The sequence below is a fragment of the Micromesistius poutassou genome (genome assembly GCF_964030765.1).
Source record: "Micromesistius poutassou genome assembly, chromosome: 1".
NCBI lineage: Eukaryota > Metazoa > Chordata > Actinopteri > Gadiformes > Gadidae > Micromesistius > Micromesistius poutassou.
In genome coordinates, this window is record NC_140271.1 from 10,356,288 (window position 1) to 10,372,470 (window position 16,183).

General features: G+C 43.3%; 2 protein-coding genes across 3 annotated transcripts in view; one reads left to right on the plus strand and one right to left on the minus strand.

Moving 5' to 3' along the window:
• Window position 1: 1 nt before the first annotated feature.
• On the minus strand, window positions 2-2,613 carry dexi (Dexi homolog (mouse)). Its single transcript, XM_084488413.1, has 2 exons — window positions 1,788-2,613; window positions 2-1,573 (listed from the first exon to the last, which is right to left on the minus strand). The coding sequence occupies exon 1, from the start codon at window positions 2,123-2,125 to the stop codon at window positions 1,853-1,855; it is 273 nt and encodes a 90-aa protein (XP_084344539.1). The 5' UTR covers window positions 2,126-2,613; the 3' UTR covers window positions 2-1,573; window positions 1,788-1,852.
• Window positions 2,614-2,938: 325 nt separating this feature from the next.
• Window positions 2,939-16,183, plus strand: part of clec16a (C-type lectin domain containing 16A) — a 35,748-nt gene continuing 22,503 nt past the window's right edge. For both annotated transcript variants that reach the window (XM_084483466.1, XM_084483467.1), the window contains exons 1-9: window positions 2,939-3,091; window positions 3,562-3,690; window positions 4,049-4,182; window positions 4,577-4,725; window positions 6,569-6,674; window positions 9,548-9,671; window positions 12,868-13,042; window positions 13,205-13,255; window positions 13,543-13,659. In XM_084483466.1, the coding sequence (XP_084339592.1) occupies window positions 3,018-3,091; window positions 3,562-3,690; window positions 4,049-4,182; window positions 4,577-4,725; window positions 6,569-6,674; window positions 9,548-9,671; window positions 12,868-13,042; window positions 13,205-13,255; window positions 13,543-13,659 (1,059 nt within the window). In that variant the 5' untranslated portion in view covers window positions 2,939-3,017. The remainder of the gene's footprint in view (window positions 3,092-3,561; window positions 3,691-4,048; window positions 4,183-4,576; window positions 4,726-6,568; window positions 6,675-9,547; window positions 9,672-12,867; window positions 13,043-13,204; window positions 13,256-13,542; window positions 13,660-16,183) is intronic.

The window sequence follows — 16,183 nt, forward strand, 5'->3', positions numbered from 1 at the left end:
TAAGTGGTTATGCTGGAGAGATATCATTAAGTGTGTAAAGGGAGCTGTGGATGACATGAAGCCAGTCCATTCCGCAGCTGTAGTTCTCAATATCCACAGAGGCCCACCAGTCAATACCCTGAAACAAACATGGCTGTGCCGCATTGATATGATTCACAATAGCGAACGGGGAAGTGTCATCAAAAGGGTAAGGCAGGATTTGGCAGCAAGTATAAAGTCATGTGGGTGTGACTTAAGTTTGAATGATAAGGCAGGTTTCTGTGAAAGCACATCATACCATTAGTATATTTAGATCCTCTAAGATAAGGTCCTTCCTAAAAGTGGGCTGGTCATTTTGACCGGCGGCCTATTGAATTGCATGTGCCTTACCACTGCCCTACCCCATTGGTGCCCGTGTAGCAGCCTAATCTTTATACGTTCCCTGTTGAGCAGCTAAACTTGATTACAGTCTAGTTTTTGTTTGAGTAATCCTTACCACCGGCTAGTGCTTGCACAACAGGGTCTTTCTTGGTTCCACTTTCATTCCCAACAACATTGAAATTCTGGATGAACATGTTACATGCATGTGCAAAATGGCAAGAACGGAGGACTATTTTGAAAAATAACTTCTGCTGAGCATTCACTGACTGAGACTTTTACATAAACTCGTCTTTTGCCTAAGGCTTTCGGTTCAAAGCCAAGTTTAACCTGAATTGTTACATTTTCTATTTCCCCAACTGCCTGGATGCAGATTTTATTGCTGTCAAATTGCCCAATAATAAAGAGATTTGGCTTGACTTGATAAAAGGGACGGGAAGAAAGTGCATATGATACTTTAGGATTAAACAAACGGCATTGTAATATATTAACAAAAATCATGCAAAATAATGTGATTCAATGACTGCTTATCCACACAAAACCACAGGACAATGCGGGAAGGCACAACCCACATTGAATCGATTTAGTGGACAATAATATGTCAAAACATCATTGTTTAAATGAAACCAACAATGAATTGAACATTCAAGGAACATATTTCCCACTTAAATCCCCACTGAAATCTGGCTGGTACTTTACAAACATTATGGAACTTAAGTCAAATTAGTTGCTGTGACTTCTATTTTCCAGAAACCCCTTCAGAATCGATAAATAACACAATACGATACAAAATGAAGGAAAACATATGTTTTGGGTATCCATTGGCACGTTTCAAACCATTCCCTTTCACATATCCCGTAACATCAGATGCATGTACCTTGCTAACAAATGAGTTCCAAACTGGCCACTGCAGTTCACAGGTCAGAGGTGCTGGTTGTCGTGTTTGGCCTTGCTGTAACATATTGAATATAGAACTTTGCCAATCTCCAGCATTTGCTTTAGTTTTCATCATCACCACAACAAAACTAGGGGGTTCTCCATGTTGAGCCTATATAATCTCCCTGGTGGTAAGCAGTTGGGTCATATGCAGTGGTTTCGGTTGGTCACTGCTGCCTGCCTGCAGTCCTCAAGTCTTCACTCTGTCCGTCCTGGTTGATACAGCTGGTGCTTCTGGTGGGTGATTCTTCACCCAAACCATGCTTTCAGGGGAGACAACCTGCATGGACCAAAGCAAACAATTGTTAGGTACGATATCATTAACAACAATTACCTTAGCATAATGCACAATTACCTAAACAAAATTTGTTGCAGACCAGAGAGGAAAAAACATATTTTGTGTATATTTCTTAATTCCAAGCCATTTCCCAACCTAATAGACTGCACTTATACATTTAAATGTGTCATGCATGAAAAACACTAGTGAAGTTTACTTTTTCAAACAGATTGTTCCCGTCTCTGAGCGTGATCATCCGTCCCATAATCACTCCTCCCCACTTCACTCCAGGTAGCCATGATCGAACACGTCCAGCTCTGTGTCCGTGTCGTAGGGCACCGAGGCGGGATCGGATAGCACCCCTAGATCCACCAGCGCCTGGTCCATGTCCTCGGGCAGAAAAACGATGCCAACGTTCAGCACGATGTACTCCATCAGGAAGGCATAGTAGAGGATCAGGACGTTCACAAAAAACAGGCCCAGATAAAACATATATGGAAGTTCCTCGAACAGCGATTCCACCGCATCCAGACGAGCGTAAATTTGTTGGGTCATAGAAAATACAGAAATCCACGATCTGGATGCATGCGTTTTCGTGCAGATTCGTCAGGGTTTAGGTATCCATTTCAGTCTAGAATAAACCCAGTCTCCGGGGTCTCCTGTCTCCTAAGAAGTTTTGCCTATTGGGCCTGATTCGAAATGCAGTGGTTGTATCTCTAACGTTACGTACCACGTCCACGCGAACACGTTAAGAATGGTTGTAGCATGAAATACCCGACTATCATCGCTATTAATATACAACGTGTATGGTACCAGTTCGCTGCGGTCTTGGTGTGACTTTCGTGTCTTGTGGTTGCAGAATTCGCAGCTTTCCAGTTTGCTGAGGCACACAGTGCCGAGAAACGTTAGAAAGAAGTACGAATAATTCGTCAAAGTAGTCTGAGTGCGACCACACATAAACTCGCAACTGTGCGATTATTTTAGACGATGTATGAACAACGGAACACCGTTTAGGACGGCCTGTATTTTTGCGAAGTGCATCAAAACATTGCCCCCCCCCCGACCAAGCAAACGGTAAACCCTCCTCACTTCCCTTCACTCATCAGCCTCCTTTGAGATTGGTCGATCAAGACGTCACTCAAATAACTTCAGCCCACGTGAAAACGTCGCTCATTTTTGTCGTCAGTTTACGTACGGGTGTTGAGGATTGTAGTTTTATCACGTTGCTGTTAGGATCCGAAACCATGCCATTGTCGTCCGAAACGAACTACATTACCCAGTGTACTTCTATACAAAATCTTTTACGCGAAATTGCGATCACCTTCTGGTTGCTGCTGCTCAGCTATCTGTGCAAGTGACAGGGAAGTGGGTGGAATGGACTGATCCTTATACCAACAATATCAAAATAAAGCGCCTGATAAAGCCTCGGCTGCTGTTAAACTAAACCATGTTCGGGCGCTCGCGAAGCTGGGTTGGAGGTCAAGGGAAGGCGAAAAATATTCATTCCCTGGAACATTTAAAGTAAGTAGTTAGCTACCTTGGGCTTAGATATGGGTTAGCTGAGTTAGCAGTAGCATCGTTGGTCACTGGCTTTAAACGCTCGTCTAGAACATCTGCCTTACAATTAAGGTAACACAAACTGCGGTGTCTAATATCAAACCGAACGACGTGAGGGCAATATACGTTGTCTTTGCAGTAAGGTTCGGAGATCATGTGAATGGATACGATTCATAGGCAAAACACTGATCGTTAGCTTCACGCTTAAACACTGCTGCACACATGTCTATAATTCTGGACTATCTTGACCGGTCCAATGAAGTGGCAAAATAATGAAATCTGAACCTGCCATGTAACGTGAGCCGCGTAACGTGCCGTGCTGTTGCAGATTTAGGTCCCTGTCTAATCATGTCAACACACGACTCACTCTGCTGTCGGGTGCTCCCATCATTCTGCTGCATGACATGACATCGTTCCTTCTGCTGTCGCTTCAGGTATATGTACCATGTGCTGACGAAGAATACCACGGTGACGGAACACAACAGGAACCTGCTGGTGGAGTCCATTCGCTCCATTACGGAGATTCTCATCTGGGGAGACCAGAATGACAGCTCGGTGTTTGAGTAAGGTCGAGTCTAGTGACAAATCGTGCAAAGTGTGGCGGTCTTTTATTGCAAATCTAGGGTACACAATATTGTCAATTACATTTTATCTTGTTGGAACCGTTCAGAAACCTGTTTGTGATCAGATCACTGAGCCTGGTGATCTGATCATAATGGGACAGCTAACCATTGAAATACACCCAAGAAGCATTCAGAACACATCAATACACTATAATACTATAACTGATATTATCTAAATATATGATGCCTTTTTTGAACACAAACTAAGCTCTGATCTCAATGAGAAAATTGCAATCTTTATCAATTGAGCTCTGTCTGTTTAATATGCTTCAGTGTATGTTAATGTGTTTCGTTGCAGCTTCTTCCTTGAGAAGAACATGTTTGCCTTCTTCTTGAACATCCTACGCCAGAAGTCCGGCCGCTACGTCTGTGTCCAGCTCCTGCAGACCTTAAACATACTGTTTGAGAACATCAGCCATGAGACCTCTCTCTGTAAGTGTGTGTGTGTGTGTGTGTGTGTGTGTGTGTGTGTGTGTGTGTGTGTGTGTGTGTGTGTGTGTGTGTGTGTTCCCTCACGATGTCCCTTGACATTTGGCACAACCGGTGTCGTTTTTCGGTCATGTGTTGTAATTCTTGAAATGTACCCAATTGTCCTTCTGTATGAAGAGATTAATTAAATTGTCTCCCAAAGAGGATGGGGGAAATAGCCAATGTTTACTTTTACAGTTGATCACAATATATATTTGTATATGTATGAGTTTGTTTAAACACGTTAAACACAAGTACATTTTCTGCTGTTTGAGTGCAGAATGTTGTCATCTTGAGCTAACATTACGTGTAAATTAAATGCAATCTTTCCTTTCTCGACCCCCTTCCCTTCGCACAGATTACCTGCTGTCGAACAACCATGTGAACTCCATTATCGTCCACAAGTTTGACTTCTCTGATGAGGAGATCATGGCTTACTACATCTCCTTCCTGAAAACGCTGTCCCTCAAGCTGAACAACCACACCGTACACTTCTTCTACAACGAGGTGAGGCGGTTGACAACTACTCACCCAAAAGGACACCCTCCCATATATACAGCAATCTCAGATCCTTGTTCTCTTGTCTACTAAAGGGGTGATATTACTCCACCAGGTGTGAGTAGGATTACCCATTACAAGCCATGTTTGAGTTATGATGCAATAAAAAAGTAGTACAGCGTGTACTGTTGACTCCATAACAGGGCCCTTAGGATTTTCCTTAGGATATCAGTGTGGGATCCTGCAATATTATCCAGATAATTAGTGCCCTGTTGTTGCATTAAGCAGGTGAAGGAGCAGCCTTTGGCAGCTTCTGCTATCGCTTACTAACAGCATTATTTGAGGCAAAGCTTGGGAACCTCTGTTGCGTACATTTGTTATTTTGACACTAGCCTATTGGCTAAGTTCCTTTTTTATCTCGGTGAAAGTGTATTGTGTATTAGTTTGCCGTCCCAGTAGTGCAATTTTCATGTTCTTCTTTTGCATTTATTGTTATTATATTATTTGATTATATTTATTTTTAAATGCCTCCATTTTGTTGTTAACCTCTCGTTCCCACAGAGTTCCGTAAGTATTACGTTGGCTCTTCCGTTTGGCCGTGTGTCTGGGGCAAAGTTATTGGTGCACTGTTGGTGGTAGAAGGCCACCCCTCACAGCCTCCACCTGACCAGTGTGTGTGAGGCCATCTCCACACAGCAGCCCTGTTTTACCAGTTAACCCCATGTTTACCCATCAGCCCTCATGTTTCTGTCTTACACTGTCTGTGCCGAGACGCTTTTACTATTGCCTTTCAGTTTGGGTGTGTTTGCTTGAATGATTTAGGGAGCACGGTTCATGTTACTGCATTCTTTACTGAATGCCGTGATGGTGATGTGGGATAGAGTAAATGACAGCTCCATGCTAAACGCCCAGAAATCTTTCTTATAATAGGAGTATGATATCACTTGCATTAGGTTGCATTTATAATGCAGAATAAACTCCCTTGGTCTGGTTTAGGCTGTTCAGTATGACAGCAGTTTCCTTCAATCACCTAGACCTCTGGATGACTTTTTGAGACGCATGCTTGTCATTGGTCCGAGGTCTCAGTGAGTGAAGAAAATTATACAGCAAAGAAAAACGAACAGCTTGCAGAGCTCATTCCTCTTTATTACCGTTCATTCCACATAATTCCTATGTGTCACACTTTTACACAACTTTGCCAGATAAAGAATTATATTTTGGCTTTAGCACAAGACCACTGCAAGTAATGTGTGATATGTAGTATAACTAATATTAGTAGTTAATAACTAAGCTATTATTATTATTAGTATGCTAATTGCTGGCAAGGCAGATGGAGGCATTCATTTTACATTAGGCAGAATAATAACGTAAAGAAAAACAACATATCACCAATATTTAAGACAACCTATACACAGCTTTTCATGATCCAGATGGCATTGGGTTGAATTGTTACTCCATGAAAAGATTCTGAGTTATGATTTATGATAGAAAAAATAGGTTCTGCATTCTATATGCCCTGCTAATTGAAGCCGTCCTCATAAACACATCTTGAACTATAGGCTCGAAAAAATCCTCCACAGAGAGCAACAACCCTTGTGGAATTGTTCTCTTAGTGATTGGTTGAGACAGAAGAAGTCTCCGCCCAGTCCCTGAAAACAGCTCAGACTGAAGATATCTCAGACTGAACTGAGAAGTGAAACAAACTAGAAACCAGGAGGATGATGATGATGATCAGGCTTAGCCTACGCTCCCTTGTGTCCTTCCTTGGTGTGTTTGTCGCAGCCCAGTGCCTTGCTCATCGGCGCCTTCCCCCCCATCCCCCCCCCCCCCCCTCTGTGTCTCCCACACACAGCACACTAATGACTTTGCCCTGTACACGGAGGCCATCAAGTTCTTCAACCACCCCGAGAGCATGGTGCGCATCGCAGTCCGCACAATCACACTGAACGTCTACAAAGGTGAACGCACTGCTGAACACACACACACACACACACACACACACACACACACACACACACACAGGATGCCAGGGAGACCGTGAAAAACAGATAGTTTCCCTTCTGTGTTTGGTATTCTTCTCTTCTTGCTGCTGCTTTTGATGCATGGTTGCAACTGGGTTAAACCCGCACACACTTCCCATGTGCTCACGCATGCGTTTCTCAAAAAACACACACACATACACACAGCCACACACACACAGCCACACACATAGTCTTTTTAAATTATTTAAGTAATGTTAAGCCATCAACATGCATATACACACCTTGCATCATTGTTCGGAACACTCTAATCATAATCATTTTCCAAACTATCGCTGAAATAAACCACTTTAATGGTTTCCGTGGTCGTAACCAGGAGTGCTTTCACCATCGGTTGTGTGGGGACCGCTGGGTCATGTTATGTCAGCAGAGACTGACTCTGCATGTTTTCTCTCTGCACCACCGCTGTCTCTCTCTTTTCACCTCCTCCCGCATGTGTTGGCGTCCCACAGCACTTAACTCTTGCCAAACCCTACACAGGCTTATGTGTCTCACTTACTGCGCCTTACATGAAGAGGGAATGGTCAAACCCCTAATTCAAACCAAAACCACCACACATGCATTGCCAAAGACTGGGTCGCGACCCATTGGATTTTAATTTGGTTGCCAAATATATTGGTTAAATCATCGATTTTCTTTTTCTTATCTGCAGTACATATTTTGTCCACATGGTGGTGTTGCCGCTATCCTCTCACATTCATCCAAAATCTCACTGGCTTGCATACTTAGGAACGTGGTTAATATATCTACCTAGCCTAGTGGAAGACTCCGGTCATGCGCAATGAGTGCCTTGGAACCGTCATCCTATAATTTTATTCAAGCCAAATTAATTGAAATTATTAATTGGACATTCATAATACCGGTACTTGAAATGCAAGGGCTGTCATCAATGGGCCATAGGCTCATTCACCAATCTGTTCCCTCATTTGCGATAGATAGTCTAAACAGACATTAATTAACATGAAAATACTTGAGATTAATACCTTAACAATCATTACTGACCGTATAAAGCACAAGCCCATTGGCCACACACACACACACACACACACACACACACACACACACACACACACACACACACACACACACACACACACACACAGTAGAGCACTTTAGGTGTCTTTGAAAGTGCCATATAAATCCAATTAATTATAAATACAGCTTGAATTATACAATTATTCACGGGTGTAGTCTATCAGGGATACACCTTACTGATACATAGGATGTACGATGTTTCAATGACACTATTAAGCTTCCTCCTTGCTGCTCCATTAAGGTCAAGTGTTATTATGCTATGCTGTAGTACAGTGGATCTGCCCTAACACACACACACACACACAGCCGCCCTCTACTTACATTAACCCTGTTATTACCCCTCTCTCTCTCTCTCTCTCTCTCTCTCTCTCTCTCTCTCTCTCTCTCTCTCTCTCTCTCTCTCTCTCTCTCTCTCTCTCTCTCTCTCTCTCTCTCTCTCTCTCTCTCTCTCTCTCTGCGTGCCCGATTTGCCTAACTCCAGTCTCATGTAAGTTGTTTTAATTCACTAGTTCTCTTAAGGGGCTGGGTATTGTTTTGAGTGCATATCTTTCCAATAATTGAATATACCACTTATTCAAATTAAACACAATTTTGTTGATAAACTGTCCTCCAAAACTTTGAAAGGATTGTTTTTTCTATTATAGTCTACCTGGGCTCAATATACAATTAGGTCTGTTTTGGTCTCCAGTTTTAATACCTTAAAGATTCCCTACATTTCTCCAATACCCAGCCCTATATTTCTAATTATTCCTATTGGTTATAAACAATGTAAAAAACTGTTGGTTATAAACCATTATTTATGGCCTAAACCTGCTTACAATGTCATTGACATTTAGGTATTATAATTTTGTATCTATGGCAAATTCATTATGGCGCTTTCAATAATGAATAATGGAATCTGAAAATATGTTTTGCTTTTGTTTATCTAGACTTTTTTGTTTTGGCCAGGGAGTTAATTGGCAACTGTAGTCTCATCTTCTGATTCGTTTTCTAATTCATCCCCTTCTCTAGCCTCTCTATCCACCACACCAGCTTGTAGATGATAGCCTTATTGGAAACCTGTGGCCAAAGTCTTTATTTAAAGTTGCAATCAGCTCTACCCAATTTGTGTTGATTACATTGTGCTTTCATTGAGTTTCACGGTTCTCATGTATTTGTTTGACCATTGGCCTTTGCTTCAGAGCCAAATGCATGTGAACCATAAGACAAAATGAATCAAAAGACAATTTCAGCCCACGGCTGTTTTGGGGGATCTTATTGACCATGGTGCCGTTTACACCTCACCTGTTCAATATTGACATCCTCTTTCATAAATTAAACTGCACTATCGCTATACAGGAATGTGTTAACACAGCTCAGCGGAATAGGTGTTTAAAAAGAAGGACAAATATTTGAGTAAACTCCAGGATTACACATCCTGGATGATATATATAGTTTCTATCTTTTTAAATATATATTTATATATATATATATATATATATATATATATATATATATATAGTATATATATATATGTACAACTGGTTACAGGCCTACTTAAAATGGTGAAAAAGTAATTTATTTATTTATTATTGGGTTAGTGGGGGAAATTAATAACATTTTCATTAATCACCTACATTTCTGGTTAGGGTTGTGAACGGTGTGTGTGGACTTGTTATTCCTTGGTGTGTGTGTGTGTGTGTGTGTGTGTGTGTGTGTGTGTGTGTGTGCCTCCCTTAACGAGCGCTGTCTCTCTGACGGGCCGGGTTCTTCCACAGTGGACAACCAGCACATGCTGCACTACATCCGCGACAAGACGGCCGTGCCCTACTTCAGCAACCTGGTGTGGTTCATTGGCAGCCATGTCATCGAGCTGGACAAGTGTGTGCAGACGGACGAAGAGTGAGTACTACTCCCGGGCCCTCCTCGTCTGCTGCTGCTGCTGCTGCTCATCCTTTGAAATGTTTGAGCTTGACTCCACACTACTCTACACACATACACGCACACACATGCACAGACAGACAGACAGACAGACAGACAGACAGACAGACAGACAGACAGACAGACACACACACACACTGGCCAGTAGGGGTCATGCTCAAGCAACATTTCCAGCTCTGGCTTTTGGTCTGAGGTTGAAGTCCTTTGAACTTGGCACTGCATTAGTGTTGACTAATGTTGCAATCTCTCTCATTGTAGTTAGAGTAAATACTTCCTCAAACAGGATTTCATTAAAGGACAAAAACAGATCCCTTATGAGACCAATTATGGCTCTGCGAAGGTGCGTCACCAGACGGGGAAGTCTAAAACCTTGTAATTTCCTGATAAAACAAACATATAACTCATACGTTTTGCCGACAATGGTTCTGTAGTTCAAATTAGTCATACCTTTTATATATACATGTCTCATAGAGTTGGTTAGCGATGCTTTCGGTTGGTTAACGGATCTGAGAGGATCCCATTGAGTTATAAGAACAAATGATGTTATTGTTGTTGTAGAACATATTGTTTCATGTTCTCCTGTTGATTCTCCAGTGATTCATGAATTCCAAGTAAAACGGGATCAAGGGCATTGGCAGAAACCAGGATAGGTGGTATAAGATTGGATTTGAGCAAAACGGCAGAACTTGGCAATAGGCCAATTATGGTAAATGTCACAAAAATGAATGCTTCTTCCAAACACACGCCTGTACAGGCACCTGTCTTTATTTTTAGGAACAACGAGCGGTCGAGATCAAGATAGAACATATCCAGTCTGGAGCATTGTGTCTCTTCTGCAAGATCATGAATCAGTGCACCTCGACAGCAAACAACAGCTAAAACAACCCAAATTGTACCCAATGAGGGCGGGAATTGAACAGCCACCTCACACTAGTCTGGCCAAGACTACTGGCCAAGAAAATTTCACTTTATGAGATTTTCTAACATTAAGTTGAGTTCCCCTAGCGACATGGAGGAGAAAAGGATTGTTGCCCAGGATTGTCCGTCGGAGCCGGGCAGCCCTGGGGGCGGCCAGCGTTCAGCGGGCAGCGGGCAGCCCCGGGGGCGGCCAGCGGGTCTCCGATGGACAATCCTGGGCAACAATCCTTTTCTCCTCCATGTCGCGGTTCCCAATTCTTTCTCAACCAACCCGACGCAGACAACCCCGGGCAACAATCGCGGGCAACAATCCCCTTCTCCTCCATTTCGTGGTTCAGTCTGTACTTAATATTGACGTGGAAGTGGAAGAACCAGAGGCGTCTGAGAACCCGCCGCAGTCGTTTGAGCTTCATAATATCATCCGGAGGCGCAAACAGCTTTTGACCATGATAATATATATTATATTATATAGATATCTAAATGTAATATGATATTATTTAGATATAGAGCTCCAGGACTCCTGCTGGAGCACCTGGAGTGTTCAGTGTTCAGTGTTCCACTGTAAACACTAGCGCATGGTACCATGGCCGCAAGCTGCTCAGGGCCACACCCCCACCCTCCACCTTGACCCTCCTCTAAAAACGGCACGTTTGTGGAGACATTGTGGGACTGGCTCGTAGTGGCTGTAACTCTGCGCCAAGGCTGAATTTCTTGAACGTCTTCAAGTACTGTATTAGGGGCACACTAATACCTATATTAAAGCATCCATAAAATAGCATGCCATAGGGCTGCTCGATTATGGAAAAAATCATAATCACGATTTTGGTCAATATTGAAATCTCGATTATTCAAACGATTATTTTTGAGTTTGAAAACATGATGCATTTATTCAGAATTTCTCTCCAAAAAAAACACTTTGTAAATGAGAACTTCGAAATTTCCCCTTAAAAATATACCCAGAATGGTCAAATAGAAAATAAAGTCCAGATATGAATCCAGCTGTTTTGCAATTTCTATTAAAAAAAAATAAAAAAAATAATAGTTTCAACTCGATTATATTAGTTTAGTGATCGTTTCACTCTGAAATCGAAATCGCGATCAAAATTCGATTAATCGCCCAGCCCTAGCATGCCATGGGACCTTTAATCCACTTAAAAGCGGACCTCCCAAAGTACAAAGTATAGCAATGAACTGGCAACTGAGAAACAGAACTCGGATTCAAATGAAACAAAAATCTAAATTTCCCATTTCATTTACTACGTCCAGTAGTTCCAGGGACGTCCAGTGGGGAGGAAACTCGGGGATTACCCAGGACTAGGTGGAGAGATTATATTTCAACACTGGCCTGGGAACGCCTCGGGATGTGAATGTGGCCCGGGAAAGGGAAGTCTGGGACACACACCCTTGGTAGAGCTGCTGCCCCCGTGACCCAACCCCAGATAAGCGGTTTTGAAGATGATGATGATGATGATGACGATATGGACCAGTGTCTGGTGTTTCTGGATCCAACCTCCATATGCCACCTATAGGCCGTTATAGGTACTACAAGATAATTGCTTCCACCAGGGCTTGACAAACAAGTCATTTCTTAATTAGGGTAGGGCATTACTAATTTCAAAGCAGCATCCAGGGTCGACAAGAGTCCTGTGCACTAGCAGGGCCGAACGACGAACCCTTACAGCCTTATCTGGGCTGTACTGGCAGCACTGCACCAGATTGGCTCAACCAGCACCGGGCTCTGAACTCCTGTACGTTTTGGTGTTCTGGCTGCTGTACCTGTGGTCATGGAATAGCGACAGCAGTGAGTCTCCGACTGACTGTTGCCACTATTCCATGACCACAGGTACAGCAGCTAGACCACAGGTACACCGGCCTTGATACTTTTGGTTTGTATGCATTAGCTTTCTGCAAAATCTTAAGCTCATTGCATTTTAATTTTTTAACCTTGCCTATAATTTCTCTTACTTATGTATTTTATTTTATTACTTCATTTTATTGTGCACTTTATACAATGCATTGTTTAACTTTGCCTTTGTTTTCTTTTACTTATCTATTTAATTTAATTATTTTATGGCGATGTTTCTATGTGAAGCACTTTGAGTCTGCCTCGTGTATGAAAAGTGCTCTGCAAATAGAGTTGCCTTGACTTTGCAAATAAAGCTGCCTTGCCTTTTGTTCTCAAGTCTTCTCCCCTGGTTCCTCGCCCCCTTCTAACCCACCTCCACCCCCACCTCTACAGACACAGGAACCGGGGTAAGCTCAGTGACCTGGTGGCGGAGCACCTGGACCACCTGCACTACCTGAACGACATCCTCATCATCAACTGTGAGTTCCTCAACGACGTGCTGACGGACCACCTGCTCAACCGCCTCTTCCTGCCACTCTACGTCTACTCCCTGGTCAACCCCGACACGGTGTGTGTGTGTGTGTGTGTGTGGGGGGGGGGGGGTGGGGGGGGGTGTGTGTGTGTGAGGGGATGGGGGTGTGTGTGGGTGTGTGTGTGTCTGTGGTTATTGTAATAGGTGGTATGCATGTATGTATAAACTCTCTGAACTTTGTCTTTTTTTATTTTGTAGTCTGAAGAAAGGAAGATCAACCCTCAGGTGTCCCTCTATCTACTCTCTCAAGTAAGCCACTCGCTCGCTCACACACTCCCATGCACTCACTCAGAATTACAAAAGTATTGCGTCACGTGTGTATAGATGCAAGGCTGTGTTTGTGTGCGTTTCCATTGATATTAAAATGCATCGTGTGTAAGGTAATTAATAGGGAATATAGGAATGAGACCATCACAAGACTGATCACTATTCTGTCATCTTCACTGTTTGTGTGTGTGTGCGTCTCTGTGTGTGTGCGTGTGCGTGTCTTTGTGTGTGCTTATGCGTGTGTGTGTGTGTGTGTGTGTGCGACGCAGGTGTTTCTGATCATCCACTACCGGCCGCTGGTCAACTCCCTGGCCGAGGTGGTCCTCAACGGGGACCTTTCCGTCTTCACCCCCCACATGGACGCACACAACGCGCACAAGACGACAGTAAGACACACACGAAGAGCTTAGGCACATGTGCCCACAGTGTAGAACTGGACCTATACGAATGACCTCTGCACGCACTGCCCGCTATGTCTGGTTCCACGTGCTCAGCTAGGTTTTACTGGACAAACTCAAAGGTGCTCAGGGATAGATTTAAGAGCCATTATTTATTATCTCGTCATCCTTGAAAACACGCTGTGAGAATATGTTACCGTCGCTCTTATGTAACCTCTTCCCTGATAGTTTCCGGGGAATCCATCTTGCCTGTCAATCAAAGGTGTGTTTGCAACATGCAGCATTGAGGAGGCAACATTTCTCAATGCTATGGAAAGGAGGGGTGTTTTGGGGTTGTTTACTTTAAAAATCTTGCACTCTTCTCTCTCAACACCAATGTAGCACTTCCAAAGGACTGCTCCTATTGGGCTCCTACTATTGGGTTTAATGTAAAGGTTTGTTGAAAACTATACATGCTGATGGTGCTCTGTGTTGCTATGCAGGAGAACTCGCACTAAGGCCACACGGGTGAAAAACAATCTTTTCCCCTCCGTTTTCCTTTGATGCGTTTCAGGAATATCTCCATAAAGACGCACTCATTGCGAAAACGCATTGGAGCTGTAGAAACACTGTAGTACACATTCAACATAGATATATATACTGACTAGATATCGCCTGAGCTGTGCTGTTCAGTGGAACATATGCGTCAATGCCGCTGCCATCTTGCCGTGGGATAACCACCCACCTGAATGAATCAATGTCGATGGGACAGAAGTCCTTTCCCAGTCAAAATCACTCTAAAACGCCTCTATTTTAATGAAATCTTCAATTGGGTCGGGTCAAACGTGTGTTTGTGGTAATGCTAGTATAAAAAAAATAAAAAAAAACTTTTTTTTATTTTTATTACTATCATTACATGTCTGACCTATGTCAGAAACCAACCCGCTTGAATATTGCCTTAAAATAAGGCGTTTTAGAGTGATTTAGCCTGGGAAAGGACCTCTGCCCCATCGACGTTCATGCATTCAGGTGGGTGGTTACCCCGCGGCAAGATGGCGAAATTGTTGACGCATGCTTAGAAGCCGAATGAGATATCTAGTCAGTATATATATCTATGCACATTCAAGGCCACTGTGTGGCGCTGGTTCTCTAAAAAAAGTGTAGCGCATCAAACCTGTACGTTGTATACACAGTCGAGGAGGAGAAAGCAGTTGTTAAACCTTTTAGATTGAGCAGAAATAGTTTTTAATGTACAGATAGTAATTACATTTACCAAGGGGCTGTATTTAAAGCTACAAAAATAATACAAATCAAATAAAAAATGATAATAATTCAACGCAACTCTAACGTCGCCCAGCTGGTGGGGGGGCAATGACGTCATTAGGGTTAGTGATCGAACTACTCTGTTCCGAACTCAAGTTGTGTTCTTCTAGTGACGTCAAAGTGCCTTTTTTTTCAAGCAACTACGACGTTGCGACGAAGGGGCATCGCGTGTCCGGGCAGCGGTTGATTTTGATGGCCCACAAAGACTAGCATGATCACGTGACCTCACATTCTGTTCAGCTATACGGATCAGTCTGGACCCCTAGACGCCCACATCAAATTGAAATGACAATGTAATTGGACAATCAGGGTCTGCGTCGTAGTTGATGACGTAAATGACAGGCCAATCAGCGTCTGCGTCGTAGTTGATGACCAAATGACCGGCCAATCAGGGACTGCATCTTAGTTGATGACGTAAATGACTGACCATTCAGGGTCTGCGTCGTATTTTGCTTCATGAAAAGCATACAAGAGTAGCTTTTCTAAACACAACTGTTTGGTATGGACAAAGACTAAATAAAACACACACGCACGCACTCAGGAACATGGCACCTCTGCACATACACAAACAGAGTGCAGGCTGATAAGGAATGACCGTGAAAGAAGTGGAAACGCACACACACAGTGTGGAGGTGGTTGTGTAGGTGGTTCTGAAACTATTGGTCATGGTCTTCTCCATTGTTCACCTCCAGGTTAAGAAAATCAGACATTACACTCTCTCTTTCTCTTTCCACTGTCCTTTCCACCACAAACCCTAGTGGGAGGCAGAGCTCTCTCGCTCGCGCTCGCTCTCGTTCTCTCCCACTCATGCTCTCACTTGTGGTCTCTCGCTCTGTCCCTCTCAACCTTGTATCCATTTTGAACCCCACCCCCATTGAGCCCCTTGGAAGTGAGTGCCTCCAATGTTTAATGTTTCTACCACTGTCCTGTCCCTTGCTGCTGTGGCACCAGGATTTCCCGTCTGGGATTAATACGGTTATATCTTATCAAAGTATACATCGCAGCCCGATGAACCTGCGTGTTCACTGAAGCCTGATACAGACTTACAAGAAATCAGAAACTCTTCCCCCACACCCCCCGTTTCGCTTTTGGTCTCGTCTTTCCACCAGCCAATCATGTCACTACTTTCGCATCCTTGTGTTTTGCCTCGTAGTAATTTGGTTCTTCTCATTTTTTATCGTAGCCATGACGGCATAATCAACAAACGCAG

Bases quoted from the DNA above. Each gene is read 5' to 3' on its own strand.
- dexi (XM_084488413.1), bottom strand. From the start codon at position 2,125: ATGACCCAACAAATTTACGCTCGTCTGGATGCGGTGGAATCGCTGTTC.